Consider the following 22,708-nt stretch of genomic DNA (forward strand, 5'->3'; position numbering starts at 1 on the left):
ACGCAATCCCTGGGTAAGCGCCTGAACCCCTGGGATCTCGCACTGCTGTGGCGATAGGGATAACATGTAGCATTAAGGGCTGGGCTGGGGAGAGTCTGGTGGTTTAGATTCAGAGGCATGGGGGTCTGCATTTGGTCCAGAAAAGTTCCCTGCCCCTGATCCAATGTAGGAAAGGAAAGGAAAAGTCTGGGGCAATTGGAGCTGCCTGTCTGCATTTCTGTGGGAAGTTTTCCTCCCAGGAAATGAATATTTTGTTGCATTATGTGGGGTCAAATACGTGGTTTGGCATTTGGGTTTCGGACTCAACCTCTACCTTATTCTATGTTTGGGGGAAAGTTACTGATTTCTGTGCCGCCACCCCCAAATACCACTCATCTTGTGATGTTGTGCACAACAATTCTTCAATTTTTTTTAAATGCGAAGGAGGGGATCCTTATCTTATGGGTTGACTTTAGTCATAAAAATTGTTGTCTGAGTGCCTGGGGAAGATTTGTCATCGCAATCCTTGGGAACTCGTACTCTACAATATATCTCACAGAAGTGAAAACTGCAAAACAAGTTTTATTAAATGCTTTGTTTATTCAGATATTGTGCAGCTTCAGTACAAAAGATGCAAGAAGGTTTCATAAGTTTCAAAGAAAAGCTATAATCTCACAAGCAACGTGGAAAGATTTTCATTTCAAAGAGCCAGACTGCAGTTTCCTGTTTCATAGTGTGGTCCAATACATGTCAACTCAGAAGTCCCACTGAATTCAGCAGGGCTTACTTCCAAGTAAGTAGATCTAGGATGGCAGCCTCATGCTGCTGACTTCAGGCAAGATAATTCAGTAGAAGGCATTCAATTTTGCTTCAGTTACAGATAGGTAGCCGTGTTGGTCTGCCATAGTCAAAACAAAAAAATTCCTTCCAGTAGCACCTTAAAGACCAACTAAGTCAGTTCTTGGTATGAGCTTTCGTGTGCATGTGTGTATCTGAAGAAGTGTGCATGCACACGAAAGCTCATACCAAGAACTGACTTAGTTGGTCTTTAAGGTGCTACTGGAAGGAATTTTTTTGTTTTGAATTTTGCTTCAGTTAGTTAGTTTTGCTTCAGTTAGTTAGGCAGATTTGCATCAGGAAAGAACAAGACGACTTTCATCAAGAAGCAGATTCCAGAATAGCGACATTTTCCTGACTCCACCCCAGTGTTCCATTTAGAAAAAATTAGTTGTGGCCCAAAGAAGTGCAGCTTCTTCCATCGCAATATTGTCATTTATCAAACATCTTATTGAAAAGATGTAAAATGACAGGAGAAGGCAGGTAGAGCAACAAACCTATAAAACATTGTTGTCATACCATGAAAATTAGGCCCGCCACCCAATGAAAGTTCTCTTTGCCCAAAGCTATGCAAAGCTTGGCCTTGCTGAGTAAAGAGGAGAGGGGAAAACAATATTCTTCTATAAAAGATTTTCCGTATCCATTTTCCATTGACCTTGTTGCATGCACTCTTCCTTTATTCTGGCTTAGCAAATCTACCGAGAGCAATGATACTCTGGGTGCAATTGTGAATGATGAAATAGAGGAAAGGATGGTCAGCCCGAATCTCCACAGGTTCCCGACGTGGACGCCTATCCTTGGGGCAAGGGACTGGCTCTGGTTCTTCACCACCCTCCTCATCAATCTCAATAGCAGCATCATGGACCAGATGAGTCAGAGCCACGCCTTCTGTTGTGGTTGCTCCAGAGAAATCGGCCTTTTCGTGGTCAGTCAGATCCGGCAGATTCAGGTATTCGTTGGCTTCAATGCTCTTCTCTGAGCTGAACTTGGGAATGGCCAAATCCACCTCAATGGCCTTCAGATGACAGGACAGGTCAAGCAGATGCTCGTGGCTAAGTCCATCTTCCAGCTAGAGGAACACATAGAAGTTATAGTGATATCATTCCAATCCCAGATTGAATCAAAACAAGGGAGAATACAATAAGAAAAATGTATCAACAGACTTTTTCCACACCAGTATTATTGAAATCGAGGGCCAGAGATGAATAAGGCCATGGACAGTATCATAGGAATGGAAAGACCATTTACCTGTTCAAGAGCTTCTGCATTGCAGTCTACTGGCAGCAGTAGAACGAAGGTCAGTTCATTGTTCTTGTAGGGGATCTCAACAACTTGGACTTGAACGTTGCATAGGTCAATTGTCCCTGCATTGTAGACACCCTTCCTGTGCATCAGCTGCACACTGTGGCATTCCTTCTGTGAAGAAAAGGAAAAAAGGAAATATTTAAAAAGAGAGAAGGAACTTAGTTTGCTTTGGGAAGTTCTTTCTTTCTTTCTTTCTTTCTTTCTTTCTTTCTTTCTTTCTTTCTTTCTTTGAGATCATGAGATTCGGCATTGCAAAATGAAAAAAAACAAAACAAAAAACACCTCCCAGAGAAAAAGAAAAGGGAGACAGCAGATTCTTCTCTTTTGTAATTTCAGCAACAATCCTACTAAATTGAAATCAAGTGACCTCCATCAAGACCTCATTGGGGCAACTCAACTCCAACACTAAACGTGTATTCTGGAAGTTACAAGGTACATTGTCCCTCTGCACAAAAGAAGCAAGGAAGCTAGGAATATGTTTCTAACTCACCTCATCTGCATGATGAGGGTAAAAGGGAGCTTCTTCTGTGAGCTCTTTGTCAAATTTCACTTCCCATTGTCCTTTGAAGTAGAGAGCATTCACCAGCAGGAGCTGAGCAAGGCAGTCAAAGCTGTCCTTGGGGAGAAGGTCCTTGATTTTACCTGGCAAAGAAATTGTTACAATGGTTTTTTTGGGAATGGGGGTGGGTTTTAACTAGTCTACTGCATTCCTCCAGATAAAAGTTGAACATACTATTTGTAGCTCATGATTGATGTAGAATAAATGGGAAAGCTTGAATAAAGTACTTAATTATACTCTAAGTCGTCCTTTGCAACAGAAGGGGGCATTTAACTGTTTTTATAAGCAAAAAGAATAGTATGGGCACCAATTTATTGCAACAAATCAATTCTACCTTTCCTCATGTTTGAAGGAAAGCAGAGGTCACAGTGGGCTCTTAGCTTATTCTTGGAGAATAAGAAAGATTTAACTGGTTTTTTGAACCACCATCAGAAGAACGAAGACCGGAGACCTCCCTATCATGAAAGTTATGTCAGGAAGAGGTCATCAGTGCATTCTGTGGTCTTACCATGTGTACGGGTTTCAACCCAAAGGTTGATGAGTCTCCTCACTTCCTCGGGGGCATTATGGAAATCAACACCATCCACTTCAGTCAAGTACAGTTTCAGAGCACAGAAAACGAATTTCTGAACAGAACAAGAAGACATTGGATCCATGTATCAGTAAATATATAACAAAACAGAAAATGTCCAGAGTATTCTCTCGCATTTGAGTACTGCCTAATGCCCTTAAACATTCAGTGCCTCTTTGTAGTTTCAGAACACTAAATTTTGCACGTGGAGACTTTCATTGAGCAGATAATCATTACCATAGTAGATCTTTCTGGTTGCCTGGGAATGAGGCACAAGTTTGACAGACACCAGTAGATGATGAACCCATTTATGGTAGAATACAGTCAATTGCAGGTTGCAATTTGCACTTGGTTCTCACAGTACAGTGGAGCACCCATAGGGACCAAAATTAGAGTTACCTGGATGAAGGCAATGTCCTTGTTTCCATAGAGCTTGTTGGCAAAGCTCAGGGTATAGTTGGCGCTGGGCTCATTAAGAGTCGCAAGGATTTTGCTGAATGCCGTATGAATTCCTTCAGGCTTCTCACACTCATAGCAGGGAACATCCTAAGGATTTTTTAAAAAGGAGGTTAATTCTCACATCACCTGGCTACTTATCTTCTTAAGGGTATATCTTGTGAGAAAGAAAACTTACAGACTTATCTTAAGCAACAAAGCTTGCTTGAAAGGCGAACTCAGGAATGCCTACTTTGAAGCAAACGTTTATCACATCTGAATCCCTCCAGGCAGCCCAGCACATCTTTCTTGTGATTTACTCAATGTTATGCTCACGGCAATGTTAGATGGGGGTTGATGGTGACTGACTCAACATCACCCAGTGAACTTCACATCTAAGCAAGAATTTAGCGGTTTCATTCTTACTTTCCTGTGGATTTTATCACAAGTTGTGTGGTATCATTTAGAATACTTAGAGATAACCCCCTAAATGTCTATTTGTGTGTTTGTGATTATTATTATTATTTTGATGAAACTCTCCACATGTTTCACAACTTACGCGTCTAGGACAACGTGGCTCGGGCTCGGGCTCAGGGCAAGGAGCTGGGCGGTGAATGACTCGTCTCTTGTCACAAGGTTTGGGTTCAGGACGGGGTCTCGGTTTGGCACCACCAGCACCTTGGGTCTGCAATGAAGTTATAAAATGTCTGCATCCATAGGTAGTTCATTTCCAGCCCATTTACAATAACGGAATAAGAAATGTTGGCATGAAACCAAATTAGTTTTCAAACATCAGCCAATCCTTGTTCTGATGTTGCACTGATATCAGACACATATATTGATGCTCTAATCCTCCTTCATCTCAAGGAGCGATGTCAACTTCACATCCAAATATTTTGTTGCAAATATATTTACGAAAATGACATTTGCACTTTGAAGAGCTGATTCAGTGCTCAAGGCCCCTTTTCTTCCTTTAGAGATGTTTTTGCCCAACAGGCATGGAGTTGATGTTGAGATAACAGGAGATAATACTAATATGCAAGCTGGGTTCTATGGGCAGGGGAGGAATACACCTTTATCCAAGCGTTCTTCTACATACCCTTCTTAGTCTGGTTGTTGACTGTCCCAGGCTCCTGCTTCTGGGTTTGTCACCCTCTTTCACTTCATCCCAATGCAGGACCTTGAATGAAATTGGAACATTGCTTCAGTTGCACAGGCAATATTATAACAGCAGCACTTATTATCCTGATATGTATATTAGGGACGATTCACATGACTCTTAGATCATATGTGACATTGGCAGGATGGATATCTTCCTGCATATTAATCTTTGAAATTATTCAACATATTTGGCATAGGATATCTGAATCATGCTAAATTAATGATCCAAACATACATACAAACTTCAGGCAATCTACGGTTCTGCCTTGAGCTGATAGCAAGAAATCACATATAGGATGAGAACTGAAGGAATTAAATCTTAAATTTAGTTCTCCACGTTTTGGAATAGTTGCTATTTCATTTTCATTTTATTTTTTTAAAAAAGATCCACATGAAAATTCACAAGCATTTTAGTGTGAAATTCTCCAAATAAACCCATTTTTAGATGCATTTTCTTTAACCAATGTACACATTTTTGCAAGCAATTTCCCCAATATAATGCATGTGTTATGCTACTTTTGCTAATATTTTCATTTTTATGCACATTTCCCCCTAATATATGAATTTTTGAAAATATTATTTTTACAAAACAAGTACAGGTAAGTACAAATCTATTAAAAAAGAGTTGTTTTTGGCTCATACGTTGTTTTGAAAACTACAAATTTGGAAGATTCCATTTGGAAGATTTCCATTCCATTCAACCAAATTTCTACTCCATGCCTAGTGATGCAATATTCTTTGATCTCTGCACATTTATGGGATTTTGTGCAGAGACGTTGACTGGGCTTATTACTGGATCAAGCCACAGTGAGGTCATTCTTTTTCTCAACTTGTATCAAATATGACCAGTGATGGAAAGGTATCTGCTAACGATGAGCCCAGTTTGAAGGCTGCATCTCTACTGCTTGATTAGACCCACCTTCTCGATCTGAGCTGCTTGTTCCCAGCCAGATGCATAAGCGAGTAGGCCCAGGCCTGCGGTGAGGTTCGCAGGGGAGACCACGAGGTTGTTGTGTGGGTCCTCAAGGATCTGATTTTTGAAAAGGTTAACGGCGAATCTAGCATTGGCTCTACCCAGGGTGGTCATGATGGAATTCAAAAGCTCTGAGGGAAGACCAAAACAGCTCATCATTTCAGGATCCTTCAGAATACAGATATACTTGTTTCTACTTCTGCACTGCAATACATTCTATCACCAAACCCACAGTTTTGAAGAACTACCCATGATAAAAGAACTGCTGTAAAGATGCACATCACCCCACACAAGGCTGCATGGATGCTTGAAAGGAGAGCTGCTTACCTTGGCTTCAGCTGTGATGATAGGAGTCTGGCAGGTGAGTGTGATGCTCTCCTCCTGTGAGACGCTGGTATTTATACTGATCATCTTACACCCCCACAACCATTAAACTACTTTGTATTTTCTGAATCTGCAAAAAATTAGATTAATTCAAATTTACATAATGAAACCAGTACGATGCAAAAACTGGACATTTCTAATGATCAAAGGTAATTATCTTGGATTGCCACATATACTCCCTGTATGACTTTGCTTAATTATGTATACTTCATCTACTGCAAAGTGCAGGCACAATGTGACACACCCTATCAGCACTGGTGTATTGTCAGCGTGTCCCAAAGCACTCCAAATATCCCCTCGAAAGTGTCCCTTAAAACCAAGTTTTTCCCCAAGAGACTCCATTGAAAGAATGTGTGTCCCTAGAGGCAGGAAATGCAGAGGGTTCCTTTCTTATTCCCCACAACACCCTATATGGGCTTTGAAAAAAATGTGTAAGAAATTGAAAATGACACAGCAGGACAGTGGGTACGAATTCACCGCTGGAGGAAATGGTGAGGATCACTCGATTAGATGTTTAAAAAAATAGATTGGGCATATTCATGGAAAATGTTTCTATCAGTCAAAATGGCTCAATGAAATGTTCGAGTCCAAAGGCACTATAGTTCCAAATACAATTCAAGATGCTGAGTGTGAGTGGCAGAGGAGAGCTGTTGTTTTTGAAGAAGAGAAGAAGAAGAAGAGTTTGGATTTGATATCGCGCCTTTCACTCCCTTTAAGGAGTCTCAAAGCGGCTAACATTCTCCTTTCCCTTCCTCCCCCACAACAAACACTCTGTGAGGTGAGTGGGGCTGAGAGACTTCAAAGAAGTGTGACTGGCCCAAGGTCACCCAGCAGCTGCATGTGGAGGAGCGGGGACGCGAACCCAGTTCCCCAGATTACGAGACTACCACTCTTAACCACTACACCACACTGACATATATGCCACCTTTCAAGAAACACCAGACTGAACATTGTTCAAAACAGAAGGCTGCATCAGATGTAACTTTAGTTCTACCTATCTAGGTTGTAACATCTGGAGAGCCATCACTTGCTATGTGCTTTTAGGGTTCACAAACTACAATCCATCCTGGGGTAGCGTGTTATTCACATGGCTTAGAATAAAAAAAAAATCTAAAATATGACCAATGTCCCAAAGAGCAGGCAGGAGAAGCAGGCAGGACTAGGATAAATAGGCTGTTCTGTGATCTGCTAGAATTCACCCAGATAATTCACTGTGCCATGAACTATTTAATACATATGGAGCTCTGAGGAGCATTTATGTTTCTGCTCTGAAGACCCTCGTTTAATATTTTCAATCCCAATTCTGGGCACAAAGTAATAAAAGTAAAGAGAAGAACAACAAGATACAAATACTACAAATTCATATAAACAGGTCCAATAAGCAAACAACAGATGATGTTATAAGGTAAAAAAGCAAAACTACAATGTCAAAAACTGAAGTTTCCCATATAACCAATCACTTATCGCTAGTCAGTGACAGTGCAGTTGGAAGCATTTCCCATTTTATGGAAGGAAAAGGACATCTATATCAAGGAAGAAATCACTTGACTTAGAGGGGAATTGACTGAAAACAGATTAATTCTACACCTTTGCACAGTGTTGGAGGGAGTTTGGGCACACCGAGTGTTAGCTCATGTCTATGTCAGCAAGCGCCCTCTTAACTTCCCGAATTGTTCGGACAGTGTCATTATATGATTTAGTCACTAGGTGGCAATGGAGTTATTGATATCTAGCTGGGAGTCAGAAATTTCTCGTTACTCTTCAGTTCTTGTTTAAGAGAAACAAGCTGCTAGGCAAGCACTTCGTTAGGTAAGATGTCCTCTAAGCCTTCCATGGCAGGCTGGGCAGTGTGGGAAATGTACTCATTTCTGCCACTGCCACCAAGCGAAAGCACGAGCAGGGGACCACCTACGGGAGGTGTGCTCCCTCCCCTATTATTTCTGAAGGGGGCTTCAAAGAACTGGATGCCCCAGCCTGCTTTTAATTCATGCTGCTCCTATATTTAAGAATTAAGAATTGCTGAATTTACAGATTACTTGATCTCTAGCAGTTGGGTGTGGATGCAGTAGTGTAGCATGGGTTGCTGGTGCCCGGGACAGGGCAAGTGTTGGACTGGGCAGTTGGGGTGAAAGCATGTGCTGGGGGATGTGCACCAAACCCGTGAGACACATTGCTCACATGGCTGCTGCTGCCATCGCTGCTGGTAGCGATGAACATGTGGCTTCCAGGCTTGGCGGCTCTGCTGTCTCCCTGCTCAGCCAGCCCAGGGATGGAGCACACAGGCATCCCTTCACTGGCCACGAGGAGAAGGATGCGCGACTCCAACCCCGAAGGCCTGGCCTGGGCATGGCTTGCCTCCCCGCAGCTCCGGGGGGTGGCAGGAGCTCAGCCATGCAGCCTTGACGGGTGAGCCTGTTGTCGGGGTGCCTGGTTGCCCCTCTCTCAGAATTTTGCACTCTGCCCCCCATGCTACACCACTGTGTGCATGGAAATCAAGTCCTGCCCTCTTCTACCATTCTTACAGTTTTTGAATTGCTTTTTATCATATCCAGCTTATATTTTATTGCACCGTTTTTACATTCTTTGTTGATGTAAATCATCCTGGAGCTTCATTAGTGAATGGTAGTATTTGAGATATAGAGAGAGCAGGTAGGGAGATCTATATTGATGTTGATATAGGTCTTTATTAGCCTGTAAGCTTGGCCAGCTGTAACGGGGTTACTTCTTACATGCAATCTTTTTAGGTAGGTCTCATAAGGAGCGCAGTGGAGAGGTCACCTACTAGGGCTAGTAGGGCACTGCTCCAACAAAATCAGTCTACCTTCACTTAGCCCTCACCTGTCTAGGCTCTTCCTCTTTAGTCCCAGTCTTTCCTGTGTACAACTTAGCCAGGAGGACGGGGGGGAATGAGAAATGAGTTGGCTTTGTTCACCATTGGATCTGGCTCCATCGACCAATTGCCTACCTGTCTTCTCCACCAGTTCCTCTTTTTTAAAAATCATTTTTATTGATTTTTCCATAAAAACAGCCAATTCAGATATCCAAATCATAATCCAATTAAAAATAATAAACTAAAATAAAAAACAACCAAATTACAATCCAAATTGTAATTATTAATTTTTCCGGGCTCCCTTTAGTCTGGACCTCTGAAGCATATCTCCAAATCTTTGTTCCTGCCTCTTCTCGTTGTTTTCATGTTTTCCGCTTTCTGATCTTAACACTTTAAAGTTCTCCCTCCCTGGCGACTTCTCCACCAGTTCCATTGAGCACTAGCCGCCGCTGGTGAAGGGGATAACAGAAGGCAGGAATTGGTCTACAAAAACACAGCAAGCCTTTTTACAGTGTTGACCTAGAAGGGGGGAAATCTGACGGCAAAATATCCTGGACCACCATTGAACAGCTCCTCCCCTCTATAAATTTGCAGACCAGATCACTTTCAACGAACAGGTAGTGCCCCAGGTGTAGGCTGCTTAAATGGGTCAAGGGGCAGATCTGAGGGAAGCCTACCTGCTCCATCGGCTCCACCCCCTGGCACGGCCCAAGGCCCAGCCTGCATCCCCATTTGCCAAAGCAGGGTGCAGGCTAGGATCCAGTTCCTGATAGGGGACAGGGGCTTATGCCCCCACCGCTTATCAGGAAGGGCACTGCAATTCAAGATCCCTCATCGAGGCCCCCAGCGAAGCCTCTGCCGTCCTGCAACGGCGCCGCACCAAGAGGGGTGAGCGGGCTTTAAAAAATATACCAGGGAAATGGTTCGTGGAATTTGAGTGTCACATGTAGCTTGAACCTTTCCCAATAGAAGCCACTGAGCAAGGACACCAAATCTCAACTACATCCACCAGTGCTATTTGGCAAGAAAAAGAGGTGCTGGAACGACCCCTTGTTCTCTTATAATGGCAATGGCTGCCACCTGAGAGGGCAAGTTCTGGCTGAAAAAAGCCCTGACACCCACTCCCCTCAATATCTTGGCACCAGCAAGATGTCTCAGCCTCTTCCTCTTTCAAACGATTGGGAGCATGGCTATGACTGGAAATTTGTTTTACTTAGAAAAATGTTATATTGGCACATCAAAGTCTTGGTGGATGGTGACAGTGATAACTGCAGTACTAGGAAATGGGTGGTTTACATTTTTTTTGTGATCATTTTTTTTGCCCCTACCCACGGCTTTGTTCTTTCTCAGATATGGACTGCATTCACACTGACCAGTTTGTAGTACAAAAACATAGTTTTTTTCTCAATCCAGAATCATTTATACTCATCCTCAACAGCTGCTTTCAGTCTAGAATGATTCTAGATCCCACCCTCCACAAGAGTGAGTGGTTACTTATTGCAGGTTTGAAAACCCTCCCCTTATTCATGCCTTTTCCTTCCTGTTTATGCCCCAGGTGAAGGAAGAAGGAAGTGGCGATTGCGATACTGGCATATAGCCACCCACAATGACATGGTGCAGGTGTAGATACACCTCCGCCCTCATTGACGAACCCTGTACCTCTGTATTCAAATGGACAAACTGCAGGGTAATGCAGAATCTAATCCTGTTTTGTTGGGCGAATTTCAATAGATGAGGCTGGAAGGTGCGGACAAGGTGCTTGGATTGGACCTTTGCCCCTCTTGGAAGAGGAGACAGCTGCCTAGGCCATGGAGGTGGTCAATGCCAAGAGGGGATGGTTCCTGCTTGTTTGAAGAAGACAAGACCACTTCTTAAGAAACTATCCCTAGATTCTAAGAACCTAATTACCAGTCAGCTGCCAACCTCCCTCCTCTAGGCAAGGTTCTTCAGCAGATGGTCACTGACCAGATCCAGGTGCTCTTGGATTTTCTAGATCCATTTCAATCAGGGTTTTGGCCTGGCTTTGGCACAGAAACTGTCCTGGTCACCATATATGCTGAGCTCTGTTGGGAGACAGACAAGGGCAATGTGTCCCTGTAAATCCTCCTTGACCTCTCAGCAGCTTTCAATACCATCAACCAATGTATCCCCATGGAGAGGCTATCTGAGTTGCGAGTGCTTTGCAGTGGTTCTGGTCCTACTTGGATAGTTGTCTTCAGCAGGTGATGCTTGGGGAGTGTTTCTCGGCACCATGGGAGCTTCCATGTGGGGTCTGTCAGGGCTCAATTTTATGCCCTGTGTTGTTAAATATACCGTATTTTTCGCTATATAGGACGCACCCAACCATAGGACGCACCTTGTTTTAGAGGCGGAGAACAGGGGAAAAAATTCTCCCCCTCTCTGCTCAGCGCGCCTTCAGAGAAGCGGCAGGAGAAACGGAGCCCCTTCCATTTCTACTCCCGCTTCGCTGAAGGGGTGCAGCGCAGAGAGGGAAAACTGTGCAGCGCCTCTCCAGCGAAGCGAAGCCTGGAGAGTAAGAGGGATCGGTGTGCACCAACCCCTCTCGCTCTCCAGGCTTCAGTGAAGGCAACCCAAAACCTTTGGAGCGCAGCAGGAGTTCCCACAGCGCTCCGGAGGCTTCAGGCGGCTTCAGCGAAAGCAACTCGAAGCCTCCGGAGCGCAGCGGGAGCGCTCCCTCTGCGCTTCGGAGGCTTCGTGTTGCTATCACTGAAGCCAAGGAGCCTGCATTCACTCCATAAGATGCACACACATTTCCCCTTAATTTTTGAAGGGGGGAAAGTGTGTCTTATAGAGTGAAAAATACGGTATATATGAAGCTGCTGAATGGAGTCATTCAGTTTCAGAGTGTGTTGTCAGCAGTATGCTGATGACATGCAACTCTATTTCTCTTTTACATCTACAGGTGTGGCAGTGGATGAGTGGGTGTCATGCTTTCGTAATGGACTGGATGAGAGCCAATAAACTGAAACTCAATCCAGATAAGACAGAGGTACTGTTAGTGGTTGGTTCCCTAGACCAGATGGGTGGAAGACTGCCTGCTCTTGAGGGGTTACACTCCCTCTGAAGGAGTGAGTACACAGCTTGGGGGTGCTCCCCTAGCCATTGCCGTCACTTAAGGCTCAGGTGGCCTTCTGTCAGCTTCATCTGGTGGTCCAGCTATGCCTCTATCAGTACAGGGATACCCTAACATCTGTGGCCTACAGTCTGGTAACATCTAAGCTGGATTACTGTAATGTGTTGCACAGTACGTGGGACCACCTCCGAAGATGGTTTGGCAACTTCAGCTGGTGCAAAATGCAATGGCCAGATTGCTCACCAGTTTGTCGTTGTTGGCATCCATCTGTCTTGAGAGACAATTGAGTGTGCCTCTGGGAGTGAAGTTAGACCGCTGAGGTAGCAGCACCAAAGTGACCTCCCTGGGGCACAAGCCTGGGCAATGTGTATGGAGGTCTTGGGCTGCCCAGATGACAAGGCTCCCCTCTTGGCCTCGCTGATGTGGGCCGAAGGAAAGGAAAGCAATGCATTTGGCACCAGCTTGGCTGCAGTAATTCCCAGGAGCAGTTCCTACAAGGTGCCATCCAACCACCTTAGGGACTCCACTCCAGATTTGTGTAGGGTTTACCCCTTAGCCTTTCCTCCTTCCAGAGATGTCCTCCAAAACAACCAGAGTTTTCCTTCTTCTCTTAGATTGACTACCTTGAAGAGCCTCATCTGCCCCTCACTTCCCTCTACGACACATGCAGAAACTGCCCTCTTGACTGTTGGCCCCACTATTGGCCTCATCCCCTCAGTCTGCCTGAGTCTCTCATTGCATGCATATTTGCATGGGTGTGTTGTTTGGGGAGTCTGAATGTGTGTGTTGCATGCATCTGTTTGTGTTGTGTGGGTGTGGGTGTGTGTTGCTGGCTATATTTGTGGGTGGATCAGAGCAATTTTTAGCAAGTTGTGTTGTGTGGGGTATTTCTGTGCAGAGGGGAGGTGTTACATGACAGCTTTTGTGTGAGGGGTTTGGGAGTGTTGCCTGGTTGTGTTTGTTTATGTATTTGGGGGCAGGTGTCTGGCAATGTTTGCTATGGAGGAGGGCGGTGTTGATGGGCTTCTGTACAAACTTTTACTTCTGGGAAATGGATACTTTTTTATATAATATTTTTTATTAATTTTAGCATATAAATTACAATACATACCACAGAACTTCATCACTTATATAATCCTTTTTTTGGGGGGGGGACTTCCATCAGCACCTCTTATGATCCACCGTTTTGACCACCTTTTACGCATTTCTTAAATTCATATTGCCTTTAATTGTTTTAACGAACCATCCTTCCCCTTATCCATTTTTGCAATAATTCCAATAATACTCCTCACAAAACTTCTTGCAGACCTACAAGCATACTCTGATCATCACAAATACTTTTCAAATAGTCTGTAAATTTACTCCAGTCTTCTGTGAATTTCTGGTCCCGCCGGTTTCGAATCCTTCCTGTTAGTTTATCCAATTCTGCATAGTCCATTAGTTTCATCCTCCATTCTTCTTTCGTCGGTAGTTCTTCTTGCTTCCATTTTTGGGCCAATAACAATCTTGCTGCCGTTGTTGCATATAAAAACAGCTTACAGTCCTTTCTATTTATATCACTTCCTACAATGCCCAGTAAGAATGCTTCTGGTTTCTTTATGAATGTATATTTCAACATTTTTTCCATCTCATTATATATCATCTCCCAGAAGCTTTTGACCTTTTTACATTCCCACCACATATGGCAAAATGTTCCTTCTTCTAGGAAATGGATACTTTGTGTGCTATGTTGAGTCAAATATGTAGCTTGGCATTTGGATCTCAGATCCAACCTCTGCCACATCAAAGTACTGCATGCCTGGCCATGACTGAAAATTTCTTACTAGATTGATACACGTTGCCCAGATTCTGAATTGACTTGGAATGTTCCTATTGTACTTTGCTAAGCTGTTGGAATGGAGGAGAAATTTGATAAACTTCTCATTTAAACATAAACCTACCAACTTTGCACTTTCTGAAACAATATTTGAACCAAAACACAGGTACTCTTTGAAATTTGCATTTCTCTGAATTTTGCAATGCAGTTAACCAGGCAACTAGTGTGCACAAAAATGCGTATATTGGTGGAAACAACATACAAAAATGAATTTTATTAGGGAAATGATGTTTGCAAAAAATGTGTATAGTAGTAAAATAACAAACAAAATGTAGGATAAATTCACACTAAAATGCCGGCAAATTTTCACTTTAAAAAAGAAAGAAAAGGAATTGAAAATTGCTGCAGAAACCAAGTGGAGTGCAGAGAAGGAAATATGAGAAACTGGCAGAACCAAAACAGGCAGGACAACTTGTCCCTTATAAGAACAAAAAGCTTTCTGCTTTCTTAGAGGTTACCTCAGCATTGCAAAGGAAAGTATGTTCATCTCTCAACTTTTTATTTAACTCACTATGTGAATTCCCCCCTGTGGCGTTTGCCCTCCTAGGTGACATCATGCTGGGTCATACGGAAAGGGTTAAATGAGTGTGAAGTGATTGGCAAGTGGGAACCCAAGGGGAGGAGTTAGAGTTAGAGTTAGTGTTGTTGAGAGCCAGTGTGGTGTAGTGGTTAGGAGCGGTGGACTTGTAATCTAGGGAACCGGGTTCGCGTCTCCGCTCCTCCACATGCAGCTGCTGGGTGACCTTGGGCTAGTCACACTTCTCTGAAGTTTCTCAGCCTCACTCACCTCACAGAGTGTTTGTTGTGGGGGAGGAAGGGAAAGGAGAATGTTAGCCACTTTGAGACTCCCTAGGGTAGTGATAAAGCGGGATATCAAATCCAAACTCTTCTTCTTCTTAAGGAGTCAGTCGGGTGTTAGAGAAGAGAGAGGGAGGATAAGTCTGTGGGTTGGGATAGTTTGATGTGAGAGAGTGAGAGAATCTGTTAAGAGGAGTCAGATAGACAGTTGGGATAATCAGTTAGAAGTTATTAGGAGGTTTTAGGCCGGTAAAGAAACTAAGATTAAGAAACTTACAAGAAAAATTATCAGAAACAATAAACTTGTTAATGCTTATAAAATAAACTTGTTTATTTGGTTTAATGTTAACAACTGTCTGGACTCCGTGTGTACCCGAGAGAAACGGGTTGGTGGCAGCGGGGAAGCAATCACAGTGGTGGCACAGGGATCAATAGACCGCCAAACATCCAGGGACCCTGTGTGATCACCACACACCCCCTTCCCATGTTTTGTATGGGATTTCAGGTGATAGTCTGACTGAGTATTTTGAGTGGGGACAGGGCTTCATGCTGCCCAGCTGTCTTGTGTGGGGTATTTTGGAGGGGAGCAAAATGCTGCAAGGCTGCATTTGTGTAGAATTTTTGGAGTGGTTAGAAAGATGGAGTGCTTGGCTGTGTATAGAGGGAGCTTTGGAATGAAGGTGATAGTTCTTGGTTGGTGTTTGGGGGTTTGGGAAAGGGGGGTGTTGTCTGGCTGTGCTTGTGTAAGCGGTTGGCAGTGTTCCTGGGCTATGTTTTTGTGGGGTTTTCTCAGCTGGAGGGAAGGCTGTTCCTGGCTGTGTTAGTATGCAGTTTGCGGGGTATGTGTGTCCTTGTGTGTGTATTTTCAGAGTATCCTGGCTGGGTTCGTGTAGTCCTTTTGGGAGGGGCAGTTCCCTGTTTGGATTTGATATCCCACTTTATCACTACCCTAAGGAGTCTCAAAGCGGCTAACATTCTCCTTTCCCTTCCTCTCCCACAACAAACACTCTGTGAGGTGAGTGAGGCGGAGAGACTTCCGAGAAGTGTGACTAGCCCAAGGTCACCCAGCAGCTGCATGTGGAGGAGTGGGGAATCTAACCCGGTTCACCAGATTACGAGTCAACTGCTCTTAACCACTACACCACACTATGTTTGGGTGGGTTTGGTGGGTATTGCTTGACTGTTTTCATATAGGTTTATTTTGGAAATGTTGCTTCCCTGTGTTTGGGTAGAGATTATTTTCAGGGAGGTTGACTGACTGTGTTTACATGGGGCTGCGGGGTCTTGTCTAGCCGTGTTTAAGTTGAGGGGGGGAGCAGAACTGAGGGTTGTTTGCGTGGCTACGTTTGTGTGTATTTCTAGTTGTATTCCTGTGTCTCAGTTTTTGGATGTGAATAGGGGATTCCTATCTTATAGTTTGGCTTTAGAACACTAGGTGAGACTTAAAAAAACTGTTGTCTGAGTACCTTGGGAAGACTTTTAATCACAGCTCTTGAGAACCCATACTCTACAATACACCTCACATAAGTGAAAACGACAAAACAACAATGTTATTAAATGCTTTGTTTATTGAGATATTGTGCAGTTCAGAAAAAAAGATGCAACAGGGTTTCATAGGTTTCAAAGAAAGAGTATAGTCTCACAGACATCACGGGGGGGGGGGAATCAGTTTGAGGAGCCAGACTACAGTTTACTGTTTTTGTACTGCAATGCTATATGTGTCTACTCAAAAGTAAGTCCCACTGAATTCAGCAGAGCTTACTCAAAGGTAAGTAGGTGTAGGCTGGAATCCTCATGCTGACTTCAGGGAAAGTAATTCAGCAGAAGGCATACAAATGTGTTTCAGTTATTCAGACAGGATTGCAACAGGAATCAACAGGAAAACATTCATCAGGAAGCAGATTCCAGAGTAGTGACATATTCCTGCCTCCAAGCTCCATTCTGCTGTCAACTGTAGCCCAAAGAAGGGCAGCTTCTTCAATCACAGTGCTATAGTAGCACGGAAAACTTCACGCCCTGAATATTGCGCTTCATGCAAGACCTTAAGGGAAAGAAGCTCTCTTCCATTCAGAATATAGACATTTCTGTTTTATCAGCTGTTCTGATTACCTAGATTTCTGTTTAAGAACTAGGACAATATTCAGCACTCAGGAGGCAAGATTTTCCTCAAAAAGTTGTAAAATCGGCGGAGAAAGAACTGCAGACAGGTAGGACAACAGCATCATTATCATACCATGAAAATTAGGCCCACCACCAAATGAAAGTTCTCTTGGACCAAATATCTGCAATGATCGACATTACAAAATATGAGGCAGAGAGGGGAAAATACTAGGGTTTTTTCTATAAAACATCTTCCATATCCGTTTTCCATTGATCTTGTTCCATGCATCAGAACTCTTCTCTTATTCTGGCTTAGCAAATCTGCCGAGAGCAATGATACTCTGGGTGCAATTGTGCACGATGTAATAGAGGAAAGGATGGTCAGCCCAAATCTCCACAGGTTCCCGACGTGGACGCCTATCTTTGGGGCAAGGGACTGGCTCTGGTTCTTCACCACCCTCCTCATCAATCTCGATAGCAGCATCATGGACCAGCTGAGTCAGAGCCACGCCTTCTGTTGTGGTTGCTCCAGAGAAATCGGCCTTTTCGTGGTCAGTCAGATCCGGCAGATTCAGGTATTCGTTGGCTTCAATGCTCTTCTCTGAGCTGAACTTGGGAATGGCCAAATCCACCTCAATGGCCTTCAGATGACAGGACAGGTCAAGCAGATGCTCATGGCTAAGTCCATCTTCCAGCTAGAGGAACACATAGAAGTTATAGTGATATCATTCCAATCCCAGATTGAATCAAAACAAGGGTGAATACAATAAGAAATATATATATCAACAGAGTTTTTCCACACCAGTATTATTGAAATCGAGGGCCAGAGATGGATAAGGTGATTAAGGCCATGGACAGTATCATAGGAATGGAAAGACCATTTACCTGTTCAAGAGCTTCTGCATTGCAGTCTACTGGCAGCAGTAGAACGAAGGTCAGTTCATTGTTCTTGTAGGGGATCTCAACAACTTGGACTTGAACGTTGCATAGGTCAATTGTCCCTGCATTGTAGACACCCTTCCTGTGCATCAGCTGCACACTGTGGCATTCCTTCTGTGAAGAAAAGGAAAAAAGGAAATATTTAAAAAGAGAGAAGGAACTTAGTTTTCTTTCTTTCTTTCTTTCTTTCTTTCTTTCTTTCTTTCTTTCTTTCTTTCTTTCTTTCTTTGAGATCATGAGATTCGGCATTGCAAAATTAAAAAAACAAAACAAAAAACACCTCCCAGAGAAAAAGAAAAGGGAGACAGCAGATTCTTCTCTTTTGTAATTTCAGCAACAATCCTACTAAATTGAAATCGATTGGACTGGTATCAAGTGGCCAAGTTAAACCCCATTGTTAGCAGTGGGGCTCTAGGACGGCTAACTCTAGTTTTGGGCCATCATCTTTAGCTAAAAGGGGTGATGACCGTCCAGCATTGCAGAGCCTTCCTTGCACCAAGTGTTTCAAGTGACCTCCATCAAGACCTCATTGGGGCAACTCAACTCCAACACTAAACATGTAGTCTGGAAGTTACAAGGTACGTTGTCTCTGCACAAAAGAAGCAAGGAAGCTAGGAATATGTTTCTAACTCACCTCATCTGCATGATGAGGGTAAAAGGGAGCTTCTTCTGTGAGCTCTTTGTCAAATTTCACTTCCCATTGTCCTTTGAAGTAGAGAGCATTCACCAGCAGGAGCTGAGCAAGGCAGTCAAAGCTGTCCTTGGGGAGAAGGTCCTTGATCTTACCTAGAAAAGAAATGGATATAGTAGGTTTTCTTAAAAATAATATATATATATATTCAGATTTTAGTTATAATATTACACTGTATGAGTTAGCATAAAACTTCTAACTCACTATTTATAGAAGATAAATTAAGCAACTTGATAGATGAAGTACTTAATTATACCCTGAGTGGTCCTTTGCAGCCGAATGGAGGTATTTAAATGTTTTAATAAACAAAATATTATGGGCACCAGTTTCCACAATGGGCTCTTAACTGCTTGTTGGTTCAGTAAGATTTAATTGGTTCCTGGTTTCCAGAATAAAAATCATGACCTCCCTGTCATGAAAGTTATATCAAGAAGTCATTGGAGTGTGCTGTGGTCTTACCATGTGTCTGGACTTCGACCCAAAGGTTGATGAGTCTCCTCACTTCCTCGGGGGCATTATGCAGATCAGCGTTCTCCACTTCAGTCAAGTACAGTTTCAGAGCACAGTAAAGGAATTTCTGAACAGAACAAGAAAACATTGGATTCATATATTATCCATAATCACCTTTCTCATTTGGGAATTTTCCAATTGCTGCCTAATGCCCTCAAAAATTCAGTTCCTCCCAATTCCTCCCAATGAGTGGGGTATAAATATAATAAATAATAATAATAAAAGCAACAGCAACCACCACCACCATCACTGGATTTTGTAGGTAAAGCACTTTGTAGAGCAAGTAATTGTTATCATTTCCTCTGATGGCCTGGGAATGAGGCACAGCTTTGACAGACACCAGTAGATGATGAACCCATTTATGGTAGAATACAGTCAATTGCAGGTTGCAATGTGCACTTGGTTCTCACAGTGCAGTGGAGCACCCATAGGAGCCAAAATTAGAGTTACCTGGATGAAGGCAATGTCCTTGTTTCCATAGAGCTTGTTAGCAAAGCTCAGGGTATAGTTGCTGCTGGGCTCATTAAGAGTCGCAAGGATTTTGCTGAATGCTGTATGGATTCCTTCAGGCTCCTCACACTCGTAGCAGGGAACATCCTAAGGATTCAAAATAGAAGGTTAATTCTCATGACACCTGGCTGCTTCTTAAGGGTTTGTCTTGTGAGAAAGAAAATATATACCCTTATCTCAGGCAGGAATGCTTACTTGAAAGTTATATGGAACTCAGGAATGCCTACTCTGAAGTAAACATTTATCACATCTGAATCCCTGCAGGCAGCCCAGCACAACTTTCTTGTGATTTACTCAATTTTATGCTCACAGCAACGTTAGATGGGGGTTGATGGTGACTGACTCAACATCACCCAGTGAACTTCACATCTAAGCAAGAATTTAGCGGTTTCATCCCTACTTTCCTGTCGATTTTATCACAAGTTGTGTGGTATCATGTAGAATGCTTAGAGACAGCCCCCTAAATTTTAAATAAAAAATAAAGAAAAAATCATCTAGATGAAACTCTCCAGATGTTTCACAACTTACGCGTCTAGGACAACGTGGCTCGGGCTCAGGCTCAGGGCAAGGAGCTGGGCGGTGAATGACTCGTCTCTTGTCACAAGGTTTAGGTTGCTCTGGTTCAGGGCGGGGTCTTGGTTTGGGGCAAGTTGGCTCAGGCCTGGTTGGCTCAGGACGGGGTCTTGGTTTGGGGCAAGTTGGCTCAGGCCTGGTTGGCTCAGGACGGGGTCTTGGTCTGGGGCAAGTTGCTTCAGGCTTAGTTGGCTCAGGACGGGGTCTTGGTCTGGGGCAGGTTTCAACTTTTTCTTGTGCCTGCAATGAAGTTACAAAATGTATGTTTCCATAAGTAGACTCATAGAACTGTATAGTTTTCCCAATGTTGCACTGATACCACAAATGAGAAGCCACAAATATACCACAAATAATTGCAGGCTGTATTCCCCATTCAACTTAAGCAGGGGCAGTTAACTTCACATCTGAATATTTTGTTTCAAATGTATTTGTGAAAATGACATTTGCACTTTCATTGATTGACTGCTCGCTGCCTCTGTTCTTCCTTCAGATATGTTTCTTCCCAACAGGCATGGATTTGATGCTGAGATAACAGGAGATAATACTAATATGCAAGCTGGGTTCTATGGGCAGGGGAGGAATACACCTTTATCCAAGCGTTCTTCTACATACCCTTCTTAGTCTGGTTGTTGAATGTCCCAAGCTCCTGCTTCTGGGTTTGTCACACTCTTTCACTTCATCCCAATGCAGGACCTTGAATGAAATTGGAACATTGCTTCAGTTGCACAGGCAATATTATAACAGCAGCACTTATTAACCTGATATGTATATTAGGGATGATTCACATGACTCTTAGATCATATGTGACATTGGCAGGATGGATATCTTCCTGCATACTAATCTTTGAAACAAACTTTAGGCAATCTATAGTTCTGCCTTAAGCTGATAGCAACAAATCTCATATAGGATGAGAACTGAAGGAATCAAATCTTAAATTTAGTTCTCCAAGAGTTTGCTATTTTTTTAATCACAAGCATTTTAGTGTGAAATTCTCCAAATAAACCCATTTTTAGATGCATTTTCTTTAACTAATGTACACATTTTTGCAAGCAATTTCCCCAATATAATGCATGTGTTAAGCTACGTTCACTAATATCTTCATTTTTATGCACATTTCCCCCAATATATGAATTTTTGTAAATATTACTTTTACAAAATAAGTACAGGTAAGTACAAATCTATTTAAAAAGGGCTGTTTTTGGCTCATACATTGTTTTGAAAACTACAAATTTGGAAGATTCCATTTGGAAGATTTCCATTCCATTCAACCAAATTTCTACTCCATGCCTAGTGATGCAATATTCTTTGATCTCTGCACATTTATGGGATTTTGTGCAGAGACGTTGACTGGGCTTATTACTGGATCAAGCCACAGTGAGGTCAGTTTCTCAACTTGTATCAAATATGACCGGTGATGGAAAGGTATCTGCTAATGATGAGCCCAGTCTGAAGGCTGCATCTCTACTGCTTGATTAGACCCACCTTCTCGATCTGATCTGCTTGTTCACAACCAGATGCATAAGCGAGTAGGCCCAGGCCTGCGGTGAGGTTCGCTGGGGAAAACACAAGGTTGTCGCATGGGTGCTCAGTGGCCAACACTTTGAAAACGTCAACGGCGCATTTAGCATTGGCTTCAGGCAGGGTGGTCATGATGGAATTCAAAAGCTCTGAGGGAAGACCAAAACAGCTCATCACTTCAGGATCCTTCAGAATACAGGTATACTTGTTTCTACTTCTGCACTGCAATACATTCTATCACCAAACCCACAATTTTGAAGAACTACCCATGATAAAAGAACTGCTGTTAAGATGCACATCACCCAACACAAGGCTGCATGGAAGCTTGAAAGGAGAGCTGCTTACCTTGGCTTCAGCTGTGATGATAGGAGTCTGGCAGGTGAGTGTGATGCTCTCCTCCTGTGAGATGCTGGTATTTATACTGATCATCTCACACCCCCACAACCATTAAACAAGCCTGAAGTTCTAAACCTGCAACGATTTCATTAAATCAAATTTACATAATGAAAACAGTGCGGTGCAAAAACTGGACATTTATAATAATCAGATCTAATTATCATGGGTTACCACATATGCTTCAGATATGAGTTTGTATAATTATGTGCACTTCATCTACTGCAAGCAGCAGATGGATTATGACATGCCCTTTCTGCACTGAAGATCTCCATGTATTGGCAGGGTGTCCAAAGCACTCCTGATAATGACTCTTGAAACGATCCCTTAAAACCAGTATTTTCCCCCAAGAGACTCCAGTAAAAGAATGGATGCTCCTATAACCAGGAAATGCTGAGGATTGCTTTCTTATTCCCTTCATCATGCCACCACTTCACTTACTGAGAAACATCTCATACCGGAAGTGTGCATGCACACGAAAGCTCATACCAATAACAAACTTAGTTGGTCTCTAAGGTGCTACTGGAAGGAATTTTTAAATTTTGTTTCACCTCCAAGTATGAGACAGTGACAAAACTCCTAAAACCATCACAGCTTCTGACTTGATCACAGGGCGTCCCAATTTCCATGGGGGCTATGGAAGCAGCTCCTGGAGCAACAGTGGAATTGGGA

The 22,708-nt window shown here is 43.1% G+C and overlaps 2 protein-coding genes across 2 annotated transcripts; both read right to left on the reverse strand.

Annotated features, from left to right (window-relative positions):
- Positions 1-580: 580 nt before the first annotated feature.
- Positions 581-3,990, reverse strand: LOC114601381 (serpin B3-like). Its single transcript, XM_028738588.2, has 6 exons — positions 3,940-3,990; positions 3,651-3,797; positions 3,189-3,306; positions 2,612-2,763; positions 2,065-2,232; positions 581-1,885 (listed from the first exon to the last, which is right to left on the reverse strand). The coding sequence occupies exons 1-6, from the start codon at positions 3,988-3,990 to the stop codon at positions 1,493-1,495; spliced, it is 1,029 nt and encodes a 342-aa protein (XP_028594421.2). The 3' UTR covers positions 581-1,492.
- Positions 3,991-16,374: 12,384 nt separating this feature from the next.
- On the reverse strand, positions 16,375-21,779 carry LOC114601383 (serpin B3-like). The gene is made up of 8 exons (XM_028738590.2): positions 21,608-21,779; positions 20,738-20,818; positions 20,081-20,365; positions 19,493-19,639; positions 18,992-19,109; positions 18,476-18,627; positions 17,788-17,955; positions 16,375-17,597 (listed from the first exon to the last, which is right to left on the reverse strand). The coding sequence occupies exons 1-8, from the start codon at positions 21,773-21,775 to the stop codon at positions 17,205-17,207; spliced, it is 1,512 nt and encodes a 503-aa protein (XP_028594423.2). The 5' UTR covers positions 21,776-21,779; the 3' UTR covers positions 16,375-17,204.
- Positions 21,780-22,708: the final 929 nt, after the last annotated feature.

This window comes from Podarcis muralis, chromosome 8 (genome assembly GCF_964188315.1).
Source record: "Podarcis muralis chromosome 8, rPodMur119.hap1.1, whole genome shotgun sequence".
Lineage (NCBI taxonomy): Eukaryota > Metazoa > Chordata > Lepidosauria > Squamata > Lacertidae > Podarcis > Podarcis muralis.